This window comes from Cebidichthys violaceus, unplaced genomic scaffold, assembly GCF_023349555.1.
Source record: "Cebidichthys violaceus isolate CVI_PGR_0920_01 unplaced genomic scaffold, fCebVio1.0.p SCAF_26, whole genome shotgun sequence".
In the NCBI taxonomy this organism is placed as follows: domain Eukaryota; kingdom Metazoa; phylum Chordata; class Actinopteri; order Perciformes; family Stichaeidae; genus Cebidichthys; species Cebidichthys violaceus.
This window is the reverse complement of record NW_027176439.1, coordinates 6,488,172-6,510,385: the sequence shown is the minus strand read 5'-3', so window position 1 is coordinate 6,510,385 and position 22,214 is coordinate 6,488,172. Positions and strand designations below refer to the sequence as shown.

Below are 22,214 nucleotides of genomic sequence, written 5' to 3'. Positions count from 1 at the left end.
CACAGGTCCTACAGGTGACATGTCAAAGCCACAGGTCCTACAGCTGACATGTTAAAGCCACAGGTCCTACAGGTGACATGTCAAAGCCACAGGTCCTACAGGTGACATGTTAAAGCCACAGGTCCTAGTGATTCATTCCATCATCACAACATATAAACGTTAGTATTTTAGCTCTGTCTACCCGTACAGCACACTGCAACGTCTCCTTGTGTGATTGCTGTTGGTTTATACCCACTCAAGTGAATCAGTTCAGTAATGAAGTGGCAGCAGCTCTCTGCCTGTAATGACCGGTGTGATTATTTCTACTGATGTGGAGACCTCTTGGTAAACACGGTGTGGACCTCTGTCCACGGAGCACAGTTCAGCCATGTGTCACGCAGCCATTAAGAAAGAAGCTGCTGTGAATAACAACGTATGGACCTGTGAAGAGCTTCCCCACCTTCAGCAGAATGTAGCTCTTTGGAGGACGAAAGCTTGTGACAGCAGTGATGCTTCCTCCAGGTGTGTTATGATGCACCTTCTCACCTGTCGGGTCTGAACCCGGGTCTGAACCCGGGTCTCTGCAGTGGCCCTCTTTTACTGCACCAGTCTGTGGACGTAACTGTGTCTTAAGTTCAAGGTGAACTAGTGTAACCATAGAAACCACTTTGTACCATTTGTTGGATCGAAAAGTAAGCAAAGTAAAAGGCCCATAATGTGCAAAACGTATGTTTTTTACTACCAAAATAAACTTAAAAACATTTTCTTTCATCATTCTGTTCTTTCGACTCACTGCTGTTACTACATCGAGTTAAACAAAAACAGCTGTTTTTTGGCCTTGACGTCTCTGAGTGCACCTTTAGAAAGAAATGAGGCGATGTCATTCACACATATATTCACTTTTTATGGCCCGTGAATGAACACGATGTATAGACACATCGGTACTTGCAGGATGTATTGCTCATGGGCCAAAAGGCAGACGGCAGCCGTCCTGAAGACGACACGGTGTCTCTTTCTGTTCCCCAGATCGACTGGCCGGCTCCGCAGGAGAAGAAGAGAGAGTGCGTCGCCAAAGGGAAGAACAACCAGGTAACGTGGATCGAAGCTGACAGAGTGCCTTGCTCTAGGGCACAGTGGCCGTTTAAGACGGTAGTTTATGACAGCACTTCACTTTGCTCAATTACATTTTGTCAAGTCAGTGTGGGACTTGGAACTGGAAAGCTTCCAGTCATTACATTAGCACGCAGTGGATGGTTAGGATCAGCAGCTTTTAAGAGGGTTCTGCTCCAAAGAGGGCCTAGAACGTGAAAACGACCGATGGGCCCAGGCTTCACATGCAGCACACATCTTCTCCTTCAACTCAGCAGGAAACGGTTCCTTTGATATATAAGTTCACCACGGTCAGATTTAAAAAGACGTAACACACGTCTTAATGATGTTCCACGTCTTCCTATTTAACAGAGAAACTCTGTCTCTGCACATGAGCCTGCTGCTCCAGCAGTCCAGGTGCTTTTGTTAAACTGCTTCAGTCTGAGCAAGAGCTCCTCACTGCTTACCCTGCATAACGTACGTTTATAGTCTCCTTTAATATTTCATGGAAACACACAGCGCTTCTGGAAATGGAGCTAAAACGTCTCTCATCGCTCAACAATAACCTTTGATGTGCTTTTAAACAGGACGGGAGTAGTTCACTGGAGGGATGCAGCTAAAGGAATTAAAAAGACGTGTTGAGAAATGAGTGTCTTTAAAACAGGAACTTTAAACATAGTTTTCAAATAGTTATCAAAACTTAATGTTGATCATTTGTCTTACATAAATTACAGCAGGATCAACATAGTTGTGCAGAACAATTAGTCAAAAATACTTGTTTTGTTCCACACAGCTACTTTAGTCCAGTGACTTTAATAGCTTTGATTCTCACATATGAACACACACACACACACACACACACACACACACACACACACACATGACAGGAATCGATGTAGTTCATTAGAATGACCAGATGGTGTTTACTCTGACCGTTGTTCTGCTGAAGTCTTTTTATTTCATGTTGGAGTTGTGAGCCTGCGGTTGAAGCCCGTCTGACAGACTCATCCCATCCTAATTATCCTCACTGATTGCAGGAGCTGTAAAAATGAATTTTAAAAAATCATATTGCTCCGATTACAGCTGTGAGATACAGATATTGTTTTGCTGCTGCGAAAGCAACATGAAGTGGACGCACTGAATTATTCATTCCTCCAGCATCGTGTGTGAGCATCTGTTTCCAATTCCTTTCAAAGAGCTTTATTGTTCATCACAGAGCAGACATTGAAGGGCACTGCCCATAAAACACTGAATACATTATGCTGCTAATTCCACACGTATCTTTTCAATGGAAACGATCTGTTGTTATTTCTTCTGTTTAAAGGTTACTTGGATATCGTGGTTGCATCATATATTAAGGGTTGTCCTCAATGGGACACTGACTTCATACACCTGATAAATGAAAGAAACATACGCTCTAAAAGGCTGCCGGTGTTCAGCGTCTACGTCTTTTTAAACTATTGCTACTATTTGAAGACGACACAGCCAAAAGAGCCTTTCAATCACTGACTGGCCAACTGATTCCACACATTCTTAATATTTAATATAAGGATAGAATCAGCAAACATGATCTAGTCTCAAGGTTATTGAGGTATTTCAAGGAACCGAGGATTTAAAAGAAGCATCAGACTAAAAGCTAAATCTCAGAGGTGCGTGTGGGCATCCTGAGAGACGTCATGGTGGAACAGACTCCACCTCCACAGAGGACAACAGCTTCACCTGCTTCACCAAACAACAGCATTCTAACAACTGCTCCTCTCCCCCCAGACCGAATGCTTCAACTACATTCGCTTCCTGCAGAGCTACAACCACACGCACCTCTACACCTGCGGCACCTACGCCTTCCAGCCCAAATGCACCTACGTGGTAACTATGCGTGTGTGTGTGTGTGTGTGTGTGTGTGTGTGTGTGTGTGTGTGTGTGTGTGTGTGTGTGTGTGTGTGTTTCCCTTGACAGAGTTATTGTGAGCCCGATGTTGACAGGTGTCAACTTGAGATGTCAGTCATCTGACCTCAGGCGAAGACCACTGTGTGATAAAATGTAAAAATAAATGCAATGGAAAACAGTATCCCATGCTGGGTTAGATGTGTGAATGCTTGTGTGTTTGTGTGTGTGTGTGTGTGTGTGTGTGTGTGTGTGTGTGTGTGTGTGACACTGATGCGATAGGACAACATGAGCAGGGACGGAGCTCTGGTCCTCGTAAAGGACAGACAGCGCTTGCAGCTGTGTCATCATGCGGGTCATGGTACTCACTGACCACCAGCACCTGTGTTCCTGTGTTCCTGTGTTCCTGTTCTTGCAGAACGCCGACTATTTCACCCTGAACACTGCGCCCCTGGAAGATGGGAAGGGTAAATGCCCGTATGACCCCGCCAAGGGGCACACTGGCCTGATAGTGGGTGAGTGTCAGAGTGAATTTACGTAAATGAACGCATGTTGTCATAAAAATAAAAAATATGTGTGCAGAAGTGGCGTTTTACCCCAGCAATCCAGATGAGCAATCACGCTTTAAATATGGATTTTAACCCGTCAACAGCGTCAGCGTCTGGGCGCAGCGTTCCTCGGTTGTCAGGATCGATGGTTCCGACAGAGAACTCCTGTTCTGCAGGATAACGACGACGCTTCAGAGCGACAGGTGTTTCACTTTAATGAGTGACCGTGTGAACTGGTGACTTTCAGCTGGATGCTCCGTGGTTGCCCGTAGTGACTATCGTAAATGGTCGGTGCAGATAATAAACACCGAGTCTGTATTTAAGATGGGTTTAAGGAGACGCCTGCATGTTCTGTTGGTGTTTTTAACAGCTCACCTCGAGCAACCACTCGACTGAGGGTCACAACTTATCACTGTCACTTGTTTAAGTGAAACACCGGCGGCGTCCGTGGCTGTGAAACGCGTTGACTGACACTTAAAAACAAGTCAAAACTTTTCATTATGTCACGACCACAGATAACGTCGTTTTTAGCATCAAGTGACCTGTATGCTCCTGACTTGGTACATGAACCAGATACATGCAAATATGTGGACAGGTGTCGATGTCTTACCCATCTGTTCAGGTTGTTTTTGTGATCGTTGGTGGTTCAGGCCCTTGCGTAGCTGGACAGACTGCGAGCGCTCACTTTCCTGTGACGTACCCGTTTACTGAAGGTAGAAGGATCTCTAAGAGTCTGAGCGTTTCTGAACGAGTGTCACGATCATCAAAGGATCACGTTGAACTAAAGGCGCTCGAGAACTTCAGTCGACGCCAAACCAACAGGCGGCTCCGCTTGTCCCGTCTCAGCGGTCTGTACGGTGAACAACAGCACCATGTGTTTAGGGCTCCAGCATTAAATCTCCACAAACCACTTCTGCAGCATGTCCCATCTGCTTTGGAGCTACGTGATTGCACTGAGAGTCCAGGAGTCCAATTTAGCGTAGCATGCTGCGTTCCCTTCAGTGTGAACAGCGTCTCTGAGCTGAAAGGCAGCATCCTCTGTTCTCCTTTGTGTCCTCCTCTCTCAGGCTCGTACCAGTGTGGCCGAAAAACAGAATTAAACTACGGCTTTCCTCTGTTTTTTTGGTACAGATAAGGAGCTGTACTCGGCAACGCTCAACAACTTCCTGGGTACAGAGCCGGTCATTCTGAGGAACCTGGGCCAGCAGCACTACAGCATGAAGAGTGAATACTTGCCTGCCTGGCTCAATGGTAAGTGAAGAGGAGGACGTTAGAAAGACAAAGAGACAGAAGAGTCAACCCGCCAACTGAAAGAGGGGGGGGGGGGGTGGGGGGAACAGAACAATAATTAAACTGGTTGTTTGCTTAGAGCGCATTTACTGCTCAACATTCAGAGTCGTTTTTGAAACAATGGGTCTTCAATTCCACACAGAAGTAAACAACAGCAGGCTTTTCATTTCTAGCTGACATGTCGGCTGAAGTGAGGGCCGCTGTTTGCACGTTTCCTCTGCTTTTATCAGCACTAATGAGCTGGTTGAAAACTGCCTCCAGAAGACTTTTTAATCTCGCCAGCTGGCGTCTCGTGTTCAAACCAACGTAAAGGGGTCTTTACTCAGCCCTCATTGGCTCCATGCATGATGTAATGAAGCTGCATGTCCACGGTCAGCGTCCTCACCACTGACTGGTGCCTGTACCAGAGTGGAGAACCAGGGCAGCGCTGCTAATCAGCCATAGTTTTATAGCACATTAGTTCATTTAGAGGATGAATTAAAATGCTGTTTCGTCCTGTTTGAACGTTCGACGTTAAATCCAAGCAGTGTGTTTCATTTAGTCTTTGAGGAGAAGGATGAATTTGTCAAACGTAGCTCTACCTAGAGCACTGGTAGCAAGCTAACGATATGCTACCTGCTACAAGTAAGCTACACAGTTACTACCATCTAGTGGTACTGGTAGTACTACTAGCTTACTTCTAAGTTAGTTGCTCACGTTTGTAGCTTTTGTCCATTACACTTTTACTCTGTGTGTGTGTGTGTGTGTGTGTGTGTGTGTGTGTGTGTGTGTGTGTGTGTGTGTGTGGAAGACACTACGTCATCACAGCACTAGAGTTCCATGCACAGTTGTCCACTTGTATTCTACCATTATGTTCAGAAGAAAATTCAAATTTATGGAAAAATATCTATTCCATAATTACCATTGAATTAAATATGCTGCATCACTTAAAGCTTTCCAAGACACTGCGACACATTAAATATGTATTTGAATAAAATGACTCGTATTAGAGATAACGCTGGCTTCTTTTTAAAAAGTGTGAGCTGGAAACATGCAAAAGAACAAGAGGAGAGAACAAAATAAATGAGTGGCAGGAAATGAAGCGCAGGACTTGGCTCCAGCGAAGGATCGTTATCTTTGGGGGGAGGAGGTGGAGAAAGGAGGGAGCTACTTGGAGAGAAACGAAGGGAGGAGAAGAGGGTGAAGTCACAGCGGGGAAAATGGCTGATGAAAGAACAGACATTAGGACCGGCGATGAAAAGATAGAGGGATAGGTGAGAGGAATGGAAGAGTGAGGGGAGGAAGGAGCGCCATACAGATGAGGCTGAGGCTCGGATCGATGTGTCCGTTTGTTATTCATGCTGATGCTGAGCTTTTATTAAAAACTAGAGTGATGAAGCCAGCTTCACCTTGATTTAATTGGCCCGGGTTTCAGTGGAGAGTTGTAGTGCCCCATGATGGAGTAAAATACTGCTTCTGAGGCTTTTATGCAGAAAAGAACGGTCCATCTGGAGGGAACGTTGTATCCTTGTAACTCAAAAAAGATGACTTAAGCATAAAATGGCTGAATTTAGTGTGTCCGCCTTTTTTAAAAACATATCACTCGAAATCTAATGAGGGCCGGATACAGAGAGAGAATGTGAGAAGGACGGGAGGAAGTGAGAAACACAAAATGGGCCACTAATGGAGAGACAGAGAGCGAGACATGAGTGGAGGAGAGATGAGGCGGAGCAGAGAGTGCTGATGGAAAATAGACAGAGAGGTGAGAAGAGGCGGCAGGGAGTAAGAACGAGGTGTCAAGCAAGCGTGTGTGTGTGTGTGTGTGTGTGTGTGTGTGTGTCTGTGTGTGTGTGTGTGTGTGTCTGTGTGTGTGTGTGTGTGTGTCTGTGTGTGTGTGTGTGTGGAGTGATTCAGTTCAAATGCACCTAGAGGCTGAGACAGTGTGTAAATACACGTTTTGATACTTACCTCCGTGTGTGTGTGTGTGTGTGTGTGTGTGTGCGCAGAGCCGGACTTTGTGGGTTCAGCCCTGGTGAGGGAGAGCAGCGGCAGTAAAGACGGGGACGACGACAAGATCTACTTCTTCTTCAGCGAGCGAGCGCTGGAGCTGGACTGTGACACTGAGCTCACTGTGGCCAGAGTGGCCCGAGTCTGCAAGGTACCGTACAGCTGATCATCCGACCCGATCTCAACACGTTCAGTCCTAATCAATCGGACTATTTCAGGATGCACGGCGACACGTGACGCCCACAACTAGCTTTGTCTGCAGAGCAGCGTCCTGCATGCTTGGCTTGAAATCAGCTGTTTCTCTGTTTTCTCCAGCTGTTTTGGCAGCTGCTTCTTAGCACTTAATAATTTGAGACAGTTACAGACTTCAACAGGAGATGCCCATATAAGGAGGTACCCGGTAGAGTTGTTCAACAGCTCCACTACACGTTAAGTAAATACATATAGCTTTAAATGTGATGAATCACACTTAGAGGAGCCTGACGTCGCTCACAAAGCTAAGTGAGCATAGCTTGCTCTGCCTTTGTTTGGATTGTAATGCTTTAGTGATACGGAGTGTCTAAACTGAGAGGACACAACGCTCTAGCTAGCACACCAGCTCTGAAGAGGGCTCCACATATTGGTAATGCTCAGAGTGTTTCACCTACGTCTTGACTCGAGGACACATGTTGTCATCTCTGAGCTGCCGTACATGCATCCATCTGCTCATCAACTCCATCTACCGTGTACAAAGTGGTGCGTTGACCAGGATGGAGACATGATGGAGACATGATACTTCCTGTTCCTGTTCCTGTGTCAGACAGGACCTGATGCATTTTCTTCAAGCCTTTGTATTATTACCAGAATGAAGCACAGAGGAAGCAGCTGTCCTGTGCTTCAATTAGTTCCACCCTGAATTTCATCTAAACAACCATTTAGCAACAATGTGTTCTGTGAACACAATCACACTGACATGGAGCTGTTTGGTAATGAATGCTTTCATTCGCTTAATTAACGGCCTCATTAGGATAACTGATTAGGTGTGATGTACCACGGTGATCACGGCCGGACGTCAGAGGCGCTGCTGGCTGTGGAGAGTGAGACTTGAGACGGCGGCTTTTCTGTATTGTCCTTTGTCTTCAGGGACCTTTTAGAGGCTTACTGTCATCTTTCAGTCACACTGCAGACACGTCGTCTCAGTAACCTTTAAACTGAGCAGAAGAGACAGTCGACAGTCTGAGGAGATGTGTCTCATTAAGTGTACGATATATGCACTGTTTTATGGTAAATGCCCTTTCATGTCTGCGCTGTGATGAACAATAAAGCTCTTTGAATGGAATTAGAAACAGATGCTCACACACAATGTGTACCAGAGCAATGAACATTTTAGCCCCTCCTGCTGATGCTGCCGCTGCACAACGTCGGTATCTCACCGCCGTAATGTGAGCCTTTGCTTTTTCTGTTTTAATTCCTTTTTTACAGCTTCTGCAATCACTGAGGATGATAGCGATGAGACGTATGTGGCAGACGGCCTCTTTTGAGCCCACAGCGTATATATAAAGGGACGGCTCATCACTGCGCAGCGGTTATTGTATAATTGAATATTATTATTATTGTTATCCTCCATTCCAATGGTCCCCGTGAACATCCCAGGGTCTAACTGCTCCTTAAGAGGTGTTTCCAACGTGCCAACAGTCGGGTCAGCTCTCTGGCACGGAGCGGGTTTGTTATTGTGCTACAGCGGGGGGGGGGGCACGGCTTTGGTACGTTTTCGGCACGGCAGGGAAAGAAACAATAATAATAAATACATGAACAGTGTGGCTATTTGGCCATAATTCAAATTGTGTCAGTCAAGGCACTCACATGCTAGCATACTGATCAAAATGCTGATTTATTATTATGTTAATGTCTCCTTGTTGCTGTTGTTCTTTTTAGTGTTATCATTGCTACTGATATCATTACTGTTTTTCTCAGACTCGTCGATTATTCCAATTGGCTGCTGCTTGTGCTCGTTAAAGCAGGACAGGCACAGTGAACTGGATCATTGCGGAGGCTTTAAACAAATCCAAATAATCCAAAATCATCTGCATATATTCAGCCACTGATGAGACCCAACGTGTCCTCTCTCAGGGGGATCTGGGTGGTACCAGAACCCTGCAGAAGAAGTGGACCACCTTCCAGAAAGCCCGTCTGGAGTGCTCCCTCCCCGAGCGCCACGTCTCCTTCAACAACCTGCGGGCCGTGTTCACGCTGCCGGGCCAGGACTGGAGGGGGACCACCTTCTACGGCATCTTCCACGCGCAGTGGTGAGTCGCAGCGAGCGCCGCCACCGGACCGGAGCTCGCTTTAAGTGTCGTCCTCGGGAGTTAATTACTACATGTGCCATCTGCTGTCAGGGCGAGGCGCTACATCACTCTGCCAACACATCAGCTGCTCTGCTTTTTATTCAAATCACAGGTCGGCCAGTCACTTCTAATGGCCTACTTTATGTGATTAGGTATTTACTGAGTAATTGGGCTTTTGATATAATAGTATAATATAATATAATCAACTGACAGTCATGTGAGTTATTTTGAGTGGATACAGCTCAAGTGTGCTTGAGCGTGTTTTCGTGATTTAATGTCACAGACTCACAGTCGTAATGTTGCTTCAGATGACAGTGGACACGTCTGCCCCATTTAATTAAGTCCCGCTCCACTAATATCCCACATTTCAACAGACTGGAGATTGAGTCACTGGTTGAATCAAATGATTCACATCACTTGTTAACCCTTCCGATGTGAGTATCATGAGCATCATTCTCATAACTAGTTTAGGGTCAAATCAACTTTTTCTGACTTGTTTCCTCTGTAGAGAAAACGTCATGAAAAGTGTTAATTAAACAACAGTGTGGTGATCGGTCAGAGTGGAGTAAAGACCGGCATTAATGTGTTAATGAGTTACTTATCATCAGAACTAGGAGCGAGGGCAGGAGGTTCTCTTCAGGAGAGTTGGACAGTGTCTCCGTCTCCGGGTAGTACCCTTTGATGTCAGTCTTTTGTGTTCCTCAATAAGATATCATATCGCAAAGAGAACCAGCTTTGAACTGCCGGCTTTGTTTCTTCATTCAGAGCTCCTACTGCAGCTGAAGAAACGCCTAATCCTCCGTCTCTGCGACTCGCCGGGGATTCCTTAAAGTCCCCTGGCATTAAGATAATTGGACATTATGTAAATGATGACTCAAGAGTTCAAGCCGTAATCTGCGTGAACAGGCCAGCGTCTTAACTTACTGAGACATCAGCGCTGTCCTTTAAAAGCCGTGGCACTGCTGCTCATTAACAGGACCGTCTCAGACAGGAAGAGCACAGCTAAATAAAACAAGAGTCCCGTCTTCGTCCCGGCTGATGAGAATGGAAATGAAATATATATTTGTGACATGAGGAGTGCAAGTGTGACTTAATGTGCCTGGGTCATGCGTCAATACCCAATTTCAGTTCCACTTTGGGTCTAAAATTGGGTTTTAAAAACACACAGATCCTGCCTCCCTTGCCTAACCATTAAATGAAATGCATTACCTGAGCCGCAGCGCCAACTGATTGATTTCTGTTCCCCGTCAAGTAACTGTATTACATGTACATCACTTTGTACATCACTTTGCTTCTGCAACAGAAAATGTGTCAACACACCTTATCATTTCAGCTCACTCGATAAGTGACAGTATAGGCTGCTGGGCGTTATATATATGTATATATATGTATATATATGTATATATATATATATATACATACAATGCTGTGTTTTACCATATTCCGTTGTGTATGGAACAGCTCACATCCGTGTCAGCCTGACTCTACTTGTGCTGCATCCAGAAGCGGTTTGCTACTGAAAAGACACATTTTGACAGGTAATCCGTCTCTCAGTTTGTACCGACACACACCGCTAATTCCCCGCCTTGTCTCCGTGTTCCAGGGGTGACGTGGACGTGTCGGCGGTTTGCCAGTACCAGATCGGTGATGTGAAGAAGGTGTTTGAAGGATCCTACAAAGAATACAGGGAGGCCTCTCAAAGGTGGGGGCGCTACACCGGCGCCGTCCCTGTGCCACGACCTGGATCGGTAAGAAACCGGGAGCCCGATGCTAGCACACGTGACATGTGATGTTTCCAGGCAACTTTAGGAAGCAGGAGCTTTGTTCTAAAACCTGGGGTGTTTTGTCAACCACTGCACCACAGAAGGAGACATAAGTGGGCAGAGGAGGGATGATAGAGGAGGGATGATGAAGGAGGGAGGGAGGGAGGGAGGGAGGTATAAATGGGTGGCGTGGGGTACTGTAGCGATGAAAGTGGAAAAGAGCAAAAGCTGGCACGACACGAAAAGCTAAGAAGGTAATGATCCAGGACGAAAGGAAAGGAAGCAGAGGAAGGGATGTGATGGAAGGCGGATTTGAAAGGCAGAGTGAAATAAAGATGGAGAAGAGGAGGGAAAGGGAAAGAGGGAGGGAGTCATCCCAAAGCCAGCAAGCCATGCCAACCTGTGCCAGCTGCAGCTAAGAAGTTTCCTCACCTCTTTCTCCTTCTTGGCCCTCTCACTCTTCCCTTCGTCCTTTTCCTCCATTCCTTTCCTCCCTCCATTTCCCTCCCCCTCCGCCTCTCTATCCTCCGTCTGTGCCGCAGTGTATAACTAACTCAGACAGGGAGAGCGGCTACAACAGCTCTCTGCAGCTGCCTGACGCCACGCTCAACTTTGCCAAGAAGCACCCGCTGATGGAGGACAAAGCTCTGGCTCGCCCCCTGCTGCTCACCAAGGGCGTCAACTTCACAAGGCTGGCGGTGGATCGGGTCAGCGCCCTGGACCAGCGGGCGTACAACATGCTGTTCATCGGCACAGGTACGAACTAACCTAACCTGTGTTGTGTGTGGAGTTGTCCCAAATGTTTGTTCAAACCCAGAGGACTCTGGTAACGGTGCTTCTCATTTGTTCTCCCGTCTACGGCGTCATGTCCGCTTTACCCTCTAGTTGCTCCAACTGACGGGGAAACACAGGAAACACAGGAAACACCAGCTGATGCGTCACAGAGTGAGGAAGGAAGCTGGCGAGCAAGTTAGCGTAGCATTAGCCGGTGTTATTTAATAGTGTTGTGTTTCTTTAGAATTAAATGATGTATTTGGTAAATGTGACGTGAATAATACTTAAATAAATGACTCCGTCTGTCTGAGTCTCTTCAGACAGACGTGGTTGTTTCACAATGAAAACTACATGATCCCACAATACTGCCCCGACGTCAGCAAAGTCCGTTTTTCATTTTAGTTTTGATTGACCCCATACTGACTTTAGATGCGTTTTACGCTTTAAGATATCTTTACCTGGTTATAATGTTCATACTTGAAGTGAGCATCACAGGGTTACGTCTTCTAAACGTACCAATCAAGTTATTACAAAATAACCTCTTGAAATACGATGCAGGCCAAGAGAACACCACACTCAGCTTTGAGAGATATGGAATATGCAAACATACATAAAAGTTAAGCTGAAAACTATCATTTTCTGCAGGGTTGTTGTGTTGGATTGCAGTATAGAGTGTGTGGTGTTCCTGTTTCTCTACCTCCGGTAACATGGAGTACTCTCCATGTGGCAGAGTCGTTGCTTATAGTCCCCTAACTGTGTGTGTGTGTGTGTGTGTGTGTGTGTGTGTGTGTGTGTGTGTGTGTGTGTGTGTGTGTGTGTGTGTGTGTGCGTTGGAGTCACACACAGTGTTTGTTGAAGAGATGAAAGCGTACAGGCCATGGCAGCAGACGGGGACAGGTACTGGCATTAGGTATGGTGGCGCAAAACAACATGCCATCTGGCCAGACTTCAGCTGGGTTTCAATTAAGGACTTGATTTGCATGCTGAGATCCATCTTCATGCATCAAAGGAAACATCTACGTATGCGCCACTTAATTAATATCTCCGGTCGTAGCCATCGGGCCCGTATGCAGGTGTCCTGTTTTGGCACGGATCCGGAATCGGCCGGCCCTCACGGAGCCTTAATCCTTAATAACACAGATCCGACGGTGGATTCCAGGGAATGTGAATTTGAATGCGGCTCATCTCATGAATGGAGAGCGACTCAACTGCTTACCATTCAGATCACTGCGGCACAGAGCGACTGTGGAAACTGACAGCGCCACAACAGCGGACTCGGGGCTTCTCTGCTGGCAAGCAGGGAGGCCAACCCGGACACACACACACACACACACACACACACACATGGGCACACACACGTGGGTAACACACTCACAAACTGATACACAGAGATGCACACACTTACGCTTCCTCAGCCAAGTGTAGTCATCCCCGCTTGTCGTGCTTCACAGCACAAACTCAACAGGGCCCTTGGCAGACGTGCGCTCATAGTGCCAATAGGGCTGTGGGCTTGATTAGCTATTAGCTGCAGCGTAGCGACAGCTGATGTGGAAAGAGAGGAAGAGGGAACTCTTGACTGTTTCTTCAGGAGAGAAAACAGGCTGCAGGACTGAGGGATTAGCCGACACCGGCCCCTGACACCGCGAGAGGCGAGTGTGATGATATGTGGCTTGCTGTGTGTGTGTGTGTGTGTGTGTGTGTATTTCCCTCAAACCTCCCGTCGGCTACCGAGTTAGCTTTTCATATTATCTGTGACAGTCTCTTAATCGAGAGGGCCACACAAAAAAGTACATGTCAGCACGTAATACTGTTCCATCCATGGACACACACACACACACACACACACACACACACACACATCAAGGTCACCCCACCAGCTGTGCCTGAAACACTCTTCATCACAGGGGATCTCAACTGGTTCACAATGCCTTACATGAAAGGAGGAGTGCAGGATCTCCTCCTCCTCCTCCCTCAGCATCAGCTCCCCAAACACCTCATAAAAAAGTCTGCAAATGTCTCTGATGATATTATCTTTACCCGAGGTCTTCAAAGGCCGGGACCAGCATCTCCACTCTTTAAAGTTCACCTTTGGATCGTGTTCTCGCTGAGCTGGAGAAGTCCTTTTCCTTTTCTCTTTCTGTGTCTCTCGGTTGCAGAGTTGCATGACATTCTAGCGTTAAAGTTTCACAAATTGAAGTTGGTGAAAGTTGCAGACAACTGGATGACACTGTAGCTCTGTGTGCGCTCCTGTTCTCTGTACAGTCCTTGTCTCTTATAGACGTTTTACATCAACATTCAAATCAATTGTTACGTCAAAGGAGTGTGTTTGTGTGTTATAATATCTCACTATTCATATTTTGATGAACTTCTATATGCAATCACAGGTGCATGTTTGTGGATATCATTAATATTTAAGTAAAATCCTCTGCAGTCACAGCAGGTGTTTGTTTGCGGATCCTTAATATTCATATTCGGTCACAGCTGAACAGTCAAATTGATGAAGTCACATTTTCATTATTCAAATGAACTGGTGTGCGGTCGCAGCTGTGTGTATCTACATATTTCTTAATATCACATCAATGATATTCAAATGAGCTGCTCAGCACATCTTTTTGGGAAGTCTGTTTTTCATTCATGCCGTGAAAACTTTGCTCCGATCAGATAAGGAGCGTCTCGTGTGCTAGAGTGAGCTGACTCCTCCTTCCTCTCTCCTCCCTTGTGCCGCAGCGGAGGGCTGGCTGCAGAGGGTGGTGATCCTGGGCTCCGAGGCCCACGTGATAGAGGAGATCCAGCTGTTTGAGACGGCCCAGCCAGTGGACAGCCTGACCATCTCCCACTCCAAGGTGAGGACCAAGGGACCGCATCTTTAGAGTGTGTTGTTCAAGGACAATGCAGCAGTTGTACACATGCAGACTTTGACTATTCATAGGGAACCAAAAACAGTTGTGTACTTTACCTTGTGGCTGTGGAGGAACTTAAAGTGTCCCTGATGATGTTGCCTGGGTTAGCTTTAATAATGAAGGTTTTAATGGAAAGGCATGGAGTGACAGACAGATGCATGTCGTGTCTAGAAATAAACCGTCAGGATATCTCAACCTCTGTTTCGTCAGCGGTGACCACCTCCCCAGGTTGGAAGGTATTTATAGCATCGTCCTCATCTTCTGTCATCTCTCTCTACTATCGCTATCTGATGGAGTTAAAACCCCCAAAAAATGAATTAAAAAGATGGCAGTCACCGAGAGGGGCGAGACGTGACGCTCATTTGAACCTCAGGAGGGCTTTCACAGTGGTGCAGTCGCTGTTACACATGAAATGCAAAAAGAGAGAGAGAGAGAGAGAGAGAGAGAGAGAGAGAGAGAGAGAGAGAGAGAGAGAGAGAAGTGTAAATCCGGATTACTTTCTCACACAGCAAACCCAATCACGGCGTAAAGTCGGCTTGATTGGCACATTGTCTGTTTCAGAAAGATAGAGAAATGTTCCGATCCGGCCCTTTGAGTCCGATGTCAGCAAAGTGGGGGGACAGGGGGGGACGGGGGGGGAGGTCCCTGCAGGATCCCCTTCAAGATGCATCGCTTCCATTCAGTTATGCAAATTCAGACTTTCAAGTGAAACAGGAACGTCTCATAATGCATTAAGGCTTTATGATTCATCACTGCATCCATTTCTTAAGAACATGTTAACAGAGCAGATTCAATTCCAGAGGGATTTTATTAGAAATAGAATCCTACTCAGTAGAGTAAAGCACACTATCGTCATGGACTCCTAGCTGCTTTGTTTCCTGTCTTGTGGAGAGATGAGGACTCTAATGGTCTCTCAGGGGGAAGGTTCCTCAAGTTTGTTGGCACCACTAGCTTGGTTCTGTACTCCCCTGATCACATCCCTTGAATGTATTGTTCCGGGGTTCCGCTAGCTTGCTCCGCTGTTGCATCACTTTTTCATCGGTATTCAGTGAGAACGGTTTGACTCTATCGTCTGCCGTCCTGTTAATTCCTGTTTTTGCCAGACACTTACAATCATGGATCCGCTGACAGGCAGTCGGCCCGGTGCCGCTGGCCCGCTGCCACTCAGCACATGTTTTTATTAACGCGGCTCTTTTTCAGATCAAGCGTCGCCTCGTGAATCCAAAACCCTCTTCACAATAACACTCATTACAGTCCTTCACCTCAGTGCGGGTCTGAACCTCTGGCCCCGTCGTTGTCTCAACGTCCCCGTCCCGTCATGTCTCGCCGCGTCCCCGTGGTTCTACATGGCACGTCCGCCGGTCGGTGCGGTTCTGACGGGGCGGACTCGTCATCTCGTTAATGCTGGCTTAGCTGCGACCGAGATTTTTTAGAACAGCTTTTGCAAAAAGAACGCAATCCAGATTGGTTTGGAAGAGGGTCAGACGGGTGAACGTTACTGTAAGTGAGAGTGATTATCCCATTATCTCCTATAACTCCTGACTGAGTCTCCCTCCCTCCCCCTCTCTCTGTTTATCTTCCTCCCTCTTCTTCCTCTCTCTGGTTTCTGTCTCTGGGTGATGGCGTGGATCTGTTCTTTGTCCTCCTCCTCCTCTTCTTCTTCCTCTCTCTTGTGTTCGTCTGTAGAAGTACTTGTACATCGGCTCTCGTTCAGAGGTTCTCCAGCTGCCCTTGGCCAACTGCAGCCGGTACCAGTCTCAGCCCGACTGTCTGCTCGCCCGGGATCCCTACTGCGCGTGGGACAGCGAGGGTCGGGCCTGCGTCCGCATCGACCTCCACCGCGGGTGAGACGAGCGCCGGTGCAGCCGTGCAGCCGTGCATCCACACTGTGGACTAAACAGGAATAGGAATGTTATTTGATCTTTTTAAGGGACCTGCTGGAAAAGCCCCTGAAACAGTGCATATGATGTACTGTATATGATGTGTCCTTAACTCTACAGTGAAACCACACTAATAAAAGTCTACCAGCTAATAGAAGCAGCTCTTAACAGAAGAGTGATGCATCTTTTACTGCCGCTTGTGCAGACTCTCCCCCTGAAGCTGTGGCGTAAAATCCTCCTGCTTTACATGCTGTGATGTCCCTTGTGGGGAAAGTCCATTAATGAGCTGTGATCAAAGCTGAATAACATTCACCCAGTTGTAATATTAGACTCATATACTGTATTTGTCTATTTAAGGAAATGTGCAGCTATTTCATGGCTAAATTATTATATACAGTAAATGTTTGTTTTGATCCGGCTCATTCAGGTTTGATCATTATTATTATTTATTATTATAATAATAATAATAATAATTATTATTATTATTACTATGACAGTACGTGACCGTTGATCATCTTCCGCTCTTCCCCTCCAGGTCCACCTCCTCCCTGTCACAGGATCTAATGCTGGAAAGGTTCAGCCGGGGAAATACCAAGTTTGATAAGCCCGTCTCCATCCCCAGCCCTGGTGAGTGAGGGGCCACGCCTCAGTGGTGGCCCCTTGTGGGAATCGATTGTCGGTGCAGTCAGTAGTAGAGAGAATGGAATTGGACTTGAATACATTGAATTAAGCAGAAGAGAGCTGGCTGGTGTAGAATATGATTTGGGATTATTATGGTTGACATCTAGCCACCTCTCCTCTTTCCTCTGTCCCGCACCCCCTCCTCTTCCTCTCCTCCTCTTCCTCTGCAGAGCACTCCCGTCTGAGGAACGTTACAGTGGTGGTGGGGTCTGACATGGTGCTGCCTTGCCAGCTGGTCTCCAACCTGGCTCAGCCCCTCTGGGTCCTCAACGAACGCGCGCTCCAGCTGAGTGACCCTGAGGCCGGAGGGCCGCGCTTCGACCGGACCCTCAAAGCCCTCGTGGTCCCCGAAGCGGGCCAGATGCAAGCGGGCCGCTACGTCTGCTACTCTGAGGAGCAGGGGGTCAAGTTTCAGACGGAGCGCTACCAGGTGGCCGTGGTAGCCAGCGCTCCGGTCTTCATGGAGGCCCGTGCTCCAGACAGCAGCATGGGGCTCTTCTGGGTGCTGGTCATCACCCTGGGAGCGGCGTGCCTGCTGCTCCTCATAGCGGCTCTTTACTTGCGCAGGAGGCTGAAGCTGGCGCTGGGAAAGGGGGCTGACATGAAGCCTCTCGAGAGCACCCTGGTCTACCCCATCACCCTGCCCAAGGAGCCGCCCACCTTTGTGCCCAGCAAGATGCCCAGCGACGAGGACCGCTTCTGGGAGACCGGCGCCAACTACTACTACTCAGACGGCTCGCTGAAGATCGTTCCCGGTCACGCCCTGGGGCCCAGCAGCGTCAGCAGCACGGCGTCGCCCAGCGCCATTCCCGGCCAGCCCATCCATTCCCCCAGCCGTCTCAGCCTCACCAACATTCGAGGCTCGGGTAGCAACGGCTACATCCGCCTCAACCTGAGCACAGCAGGGGAGGAGAGGGCTAGCGGGGCTGGCGCTGGGGGCGGCGGGCTGGGAGGCCTGGGCATGAGCGGGAACGACTACTCCAGCCCCTTCAAGGAGGAGCTGAGGCGCACTCTGCAGCAGAGGAGCGTGCTGCCCGACGCCAACCCGGAGGAGTCGTCCGTCTAGGCCGTCCTCCTCCACCACCATCCCCTGAGTTGGAGAAACAAAACAACCAACCTACCTCCCTCCTTCTGAGGACGCCTGCTCTCTCTCTCTCTCTCTCTCTCTCTCTCTCTCTCTCTCTCTCTCTCTCTCTCTCTCTCTCTCTCTCTCTCTTTCAGTGACACGCTGTCAATTTTCTCTCTCTCTCTCTCTTTCTCTCTCTCTCTCGCTCTGCCAATGCCTGTTTGGCTCACTGTTGACATTTATAGCACACAGCATGTTAAATATAAACACTCATACACTGTGTTCGCCAACATGCACTCCTATAATGATTATGTTCTGGGCAACATGCAGTCATGGTTGTGGCTTTTTCTGCTTCCACTGTGCAAATGCCACTTGTGTACATTTTGTATTTAAAAAGGCTAAACGCAGAGGAGAACACCTCAAGCATTGAAATCAAATGAATGGTGTTTCGTGTTTTCTGAAGGGCGAGCTTTCTTTTTTTTTTTCGTTGAGTGGACCAAGAGGCTTTCAGCCCCCCGTGCTGAAACCAGTTGACGAATGCAACTGACTGGAAGTATTGACCCGACGCTCTGTCCTTCTGTTCCTTTGAGACTTTTTCAGCTTACTGCACTTAAAAACTGGAAGCGTGTCTCCCCCTTTTTGTATTTGTGAGCCCAGAGTGCGAGAGCGGTATAAAAAAAGACTAATTAATCTGGAAGCAAGATGACAATCATGTCCCCGTAGCAGGAGCTCTGCGAGGGACAGTGAGGAGACGAGAGACAGACGAGGAGAGAGGAAGTGAAACGGGAGAATGAAGTGAAAGATGCAGGGGGGGGTTTGAATGAAAGACAATCTTTCAAGACTTTCTCTGCTCGATTTAAACCCCCCCCCGCCCCATGTTGTATTTAGCCCCGGAGGAAGTCCTCCACCCCTCCCACTTTCATGTGTTGTGACGGTTGGTTTGAATCGAGACATTTGTTGTTGTTCTTTTTCTACGTCTGACCGTCTGCAGCGGCGTTGAAGCGACCACGGAGCGACTAGCGGCTCCACTCTGAGTGACCTCGTGACGGCTCACGGTCCCCGCTCAGGCCTGCGCGGCGACCTTCAATGTGCTACAAGTGCACTCCGGACGACCTTCATCAGAGCCGACGCCCGTCACAGATGTGCGTTTTTTGGCTGTAGAAAGAAACGGCTATTTGCATTCAGCTCACAGCGGCGGAACAATAACTGCACACTTAGTTCAAAATTGAAGCTGACATGAAGACATTAGGCAAGGAGAATGTAGTTGAACCGTCACTGTGGCGACCGCTGTGGATGTCTCAATAAGTGCTTTATATGGTGTGTGTGTGTGGTGAGGGTGGTAAGTTGCACTGCCAAGAAGGAAACAGCTCCTCCTACACACAGCGACACACTCGCAGTCCTCTGAATGCCAACCATGAACCCCCCCCCCCCCCCTACCGATGCCCAGAGACTGACCCGGGGCTACTGTGGACTTATACAGAGGAAGAGCACTGTAAAACACACACACACACACACACACACACACACACAGTGTTGATGGACGATTGGACAGACAGACTGATTGCTGCCATGCCGACAATCCGCCGGCTCCAGCCGTGAACCAGTGAAAGGTATTGTTCCACTTAATTAAATTCATGCAAACAACGATTTACAATGCCGCTTTGTGCTGCTCGGTGTAGCGCTGAGAATGATTTAGTTCATTCATCTCTCTGTCCCTTTGCTCAACTTATCACTAAAAGGAATAGGCAACATTTAAGTTTCCTTGTTGGGAATCAGATTATCAGATCGATACCACTCTTCTGTCCGTCCATTAAAAACATAGTAAGCTAGCATGAACAACTGAAGCAGGGGAAGACGAGGCTCCTCCCAGCCTTAAAAAGACTCGTTAGATTCAACAGATTTTCTAATATCTGGTCTTCATCCAATCGCAGTGAAGAAGTGAGGGAATGCTGTCACTGTGAGGGTCAAAAGGTCAAACTGAGGGTCAGGTTGAGGCTAACCTAGTCTAGTGTGTGCTGAGGCGACGTCACCAGCTTTACGTTAGACATGATGTAACAATGTCAGACCACCTCTCAGCATTAACGTCGTCCCCTCTTTGGTTTGTTGAGTCCCCTATGATGCTTCACATCAGAATGTGTTTGTTCAGCTCCATGCAGCGTCTCATTCCTGATGTTAGTAAGTAAGTACAGCCCCCCCCCCCCACACACACACACACACACACACACAGAGCCGCCAGCGTGTCGACTGTAGACGCCTACGTGTTACATCACATGCTCTGCACCGTTTGACCAGTCACCTTCTCAGCAGAAGTTGTTCTTGTGCAAACTCTGTGTTAAAGTCTTGAGGGGACAGGTGCATCAGAAACTTCCGTGGCGAATGATAAGAAAAGGAGCTGCGCTGCCTGAAGCCTGCGAAGACAAGATCTCATAAAGGAGGAAACGTTTCCGTCTGACAAGGATCAGAATAGGTTGACCTGAGGACGACCTTTGTCAGCCTGAAATGTCTCTTTAATAACTATGCTCTGCTGGCAGGGTTCAGACGGGATATGGGACCATTTCATTCCAGTCTTCTCCTCATAACCAGATATTGTATTAGTTGCTGCAAATTGTCAAACACCCTGGTATATTGTTTTCTAGTCACCTGCTCAGGCGGTATAATGAGGTGTTAGTATGAAGCATCACAATAAATGATCCAATGAACGCACCCACTGCTCACAATGTGAACAAAATAAACTACTTTCTGATCCAATTTCAAGGAAAATGTAAAATCCAGTCACTGAATTAACATCGCTGTGTCCTCTTTCTGTGCTTTGTCCTTCAGAGGTGTCTTTGTGTTTTTGGGACGTGTCTGTCGGGACCAGAGGAGCACAGCCAGAAGGAAGGGGAGGAGACAGAGACACCTTGTGTTTGTCTCCGCTGTGTACAGAGCGCTGAGACAGATGTAGAATATCAGAACTCGGCCATCAGCGCTCCATCTTAACGTTGCATGATCCTCTGCAAGTGGACTGCACACCTTTGATATGATCATCCTTGTACAAGTGCATCATTTTGATCGGACATTTTTGGACTTTTACAGACACTAATGTTGTGGAACAATAATGCTCTCTTTGGAGAAAAAGAAAGCGATCTATATCTGTGTCTGATTTTATGGTTCAAGGGTTGTACAGGAAGCCATGGCTGCATTTTAACACGTTCACTTTGTCTGTGCCTCTTCACCTTTTGGAAAAGCCAAAGTCGACTGCGGTTGCTTCTGTTCTCGTTGAAATGATTCAGTTCATTTGATTTGATTCCAGATCGATATTTAGGTCTCAGCAGTCCGTCCACTTTGCTACACCGAGCTGATGTCTGCAGATAAATATTCCCTCAAGCAAAATGTCTTCAGGCTGATGGACTTCCTGTTTGCTTCCTGTTCATGTCAGCAGTGATCTGCTGGACCTTTATCCCCTCACTTTATGAAAGGCTGAGGAATGTACCAAAATGTTAACCATTATTTAATTTGTCAGCTCCTAAAAACCAAATATGCATCTGTTGATTCAAAGCCGATCGGTGATAGAATGTGCCCACTTTATATGATGACATAATAAGCATTTAGCTGAAACATGTCGGCTCTCTACACTGGTACGTGGACGTCTTATACAATAGTCCTCTTTTACAATCAGGCCTTTTATTTAATACAACATGTTGCACAGAACTAAAAGATAAAGGAACACAGGTCTCAAGCTCTAAAACAGTGCATGTGAAAAGTCTTCATGTGCATTTCTTCACCTCTTAACCATCTGTTTGCTCATCATGTCTTCTCCCACACATGGCTTTAAGTTTATCGTTTCTATTATTCTATTATCAACCGGATTTTATTTTGCCCCATCTTTGCTCGTCTGTTATTGATCTTTTATGTCTGTTTTTAAAGATGTTAAGTAACTTATTTCACTTGTACAAACGTGTTGATATTTATTATCATTGTACATATGTCCTTATTTTTTATATGTGTATATATACACAAATAAAAATAGAGATATACTCGAGGTGTGTGATTTTGTTTCTTAAAGAGGAA

At 47.2% G+C, this 22,214-nt stretch overlaps 1 protein-coding gene across 1 annotated transcript in view; it reads left to right on the top strand.

The window, feature by feature from the left end:
* Positions 1-22,185, top strand: part of sema4c (sema domain, immunoglobulin domain (Ig), transmembrane domain (TM) and short cytoplasmic domain, (semaphorin) 4C) — a 55,978-nt gene extending 33,793 nt beyond the window's left edge. Inside the window, exons 4-16 of the mRNA XM_068720778.1 lie at positions 1,006-1,068; positions 2,836-2,934; positions 3,371-3,467; positions 4,632-4,751; positions 6,776-6,927; positions 8,886-9,061; positions 10,704-10,848; positions 11,406-11,619; positions 14,365-14,480; positions 16,224-16,381; positions 16,953-17,044; positions 17,269-19,774; positions 20,985-22,185. Coding sequence (XP_068576879.1) covers positions 1,006-1,068; positions 2,836-2,934; positions 3,371-3,467; positions 4,632-4,751; positions 6,776-6,927; positions 8,886-9,061; positions 10,704-10,848; positions 11,406-11,619; positions 14,365-14,480; positions 16,224-16,381; positions 16,953-17,044; positions 17,269-18,164 — 2,328 coding nt within the window. The 3' untranslated portion in view covers positions 18,165-19,774; positions 20,985-22,185. The remainder of the gene's footprint in view (positions 1-1,005; positions 1,069-2,835; positions 2,935-3,370; positions 3,468-4,631; positions 4,752-6,775; positions 6,928-8,885; positions 9,062-10,703; positions 10,849-11,405; positions 11,620-14,364; positions 14,481-16,223; positions 16,382-16,952; positions 17,045-17,268; positions 19,775-20,984) is intronic.
* The last annotated feature ends 29 nt before the right edge of the window (positions 22,186-22,214 follow it).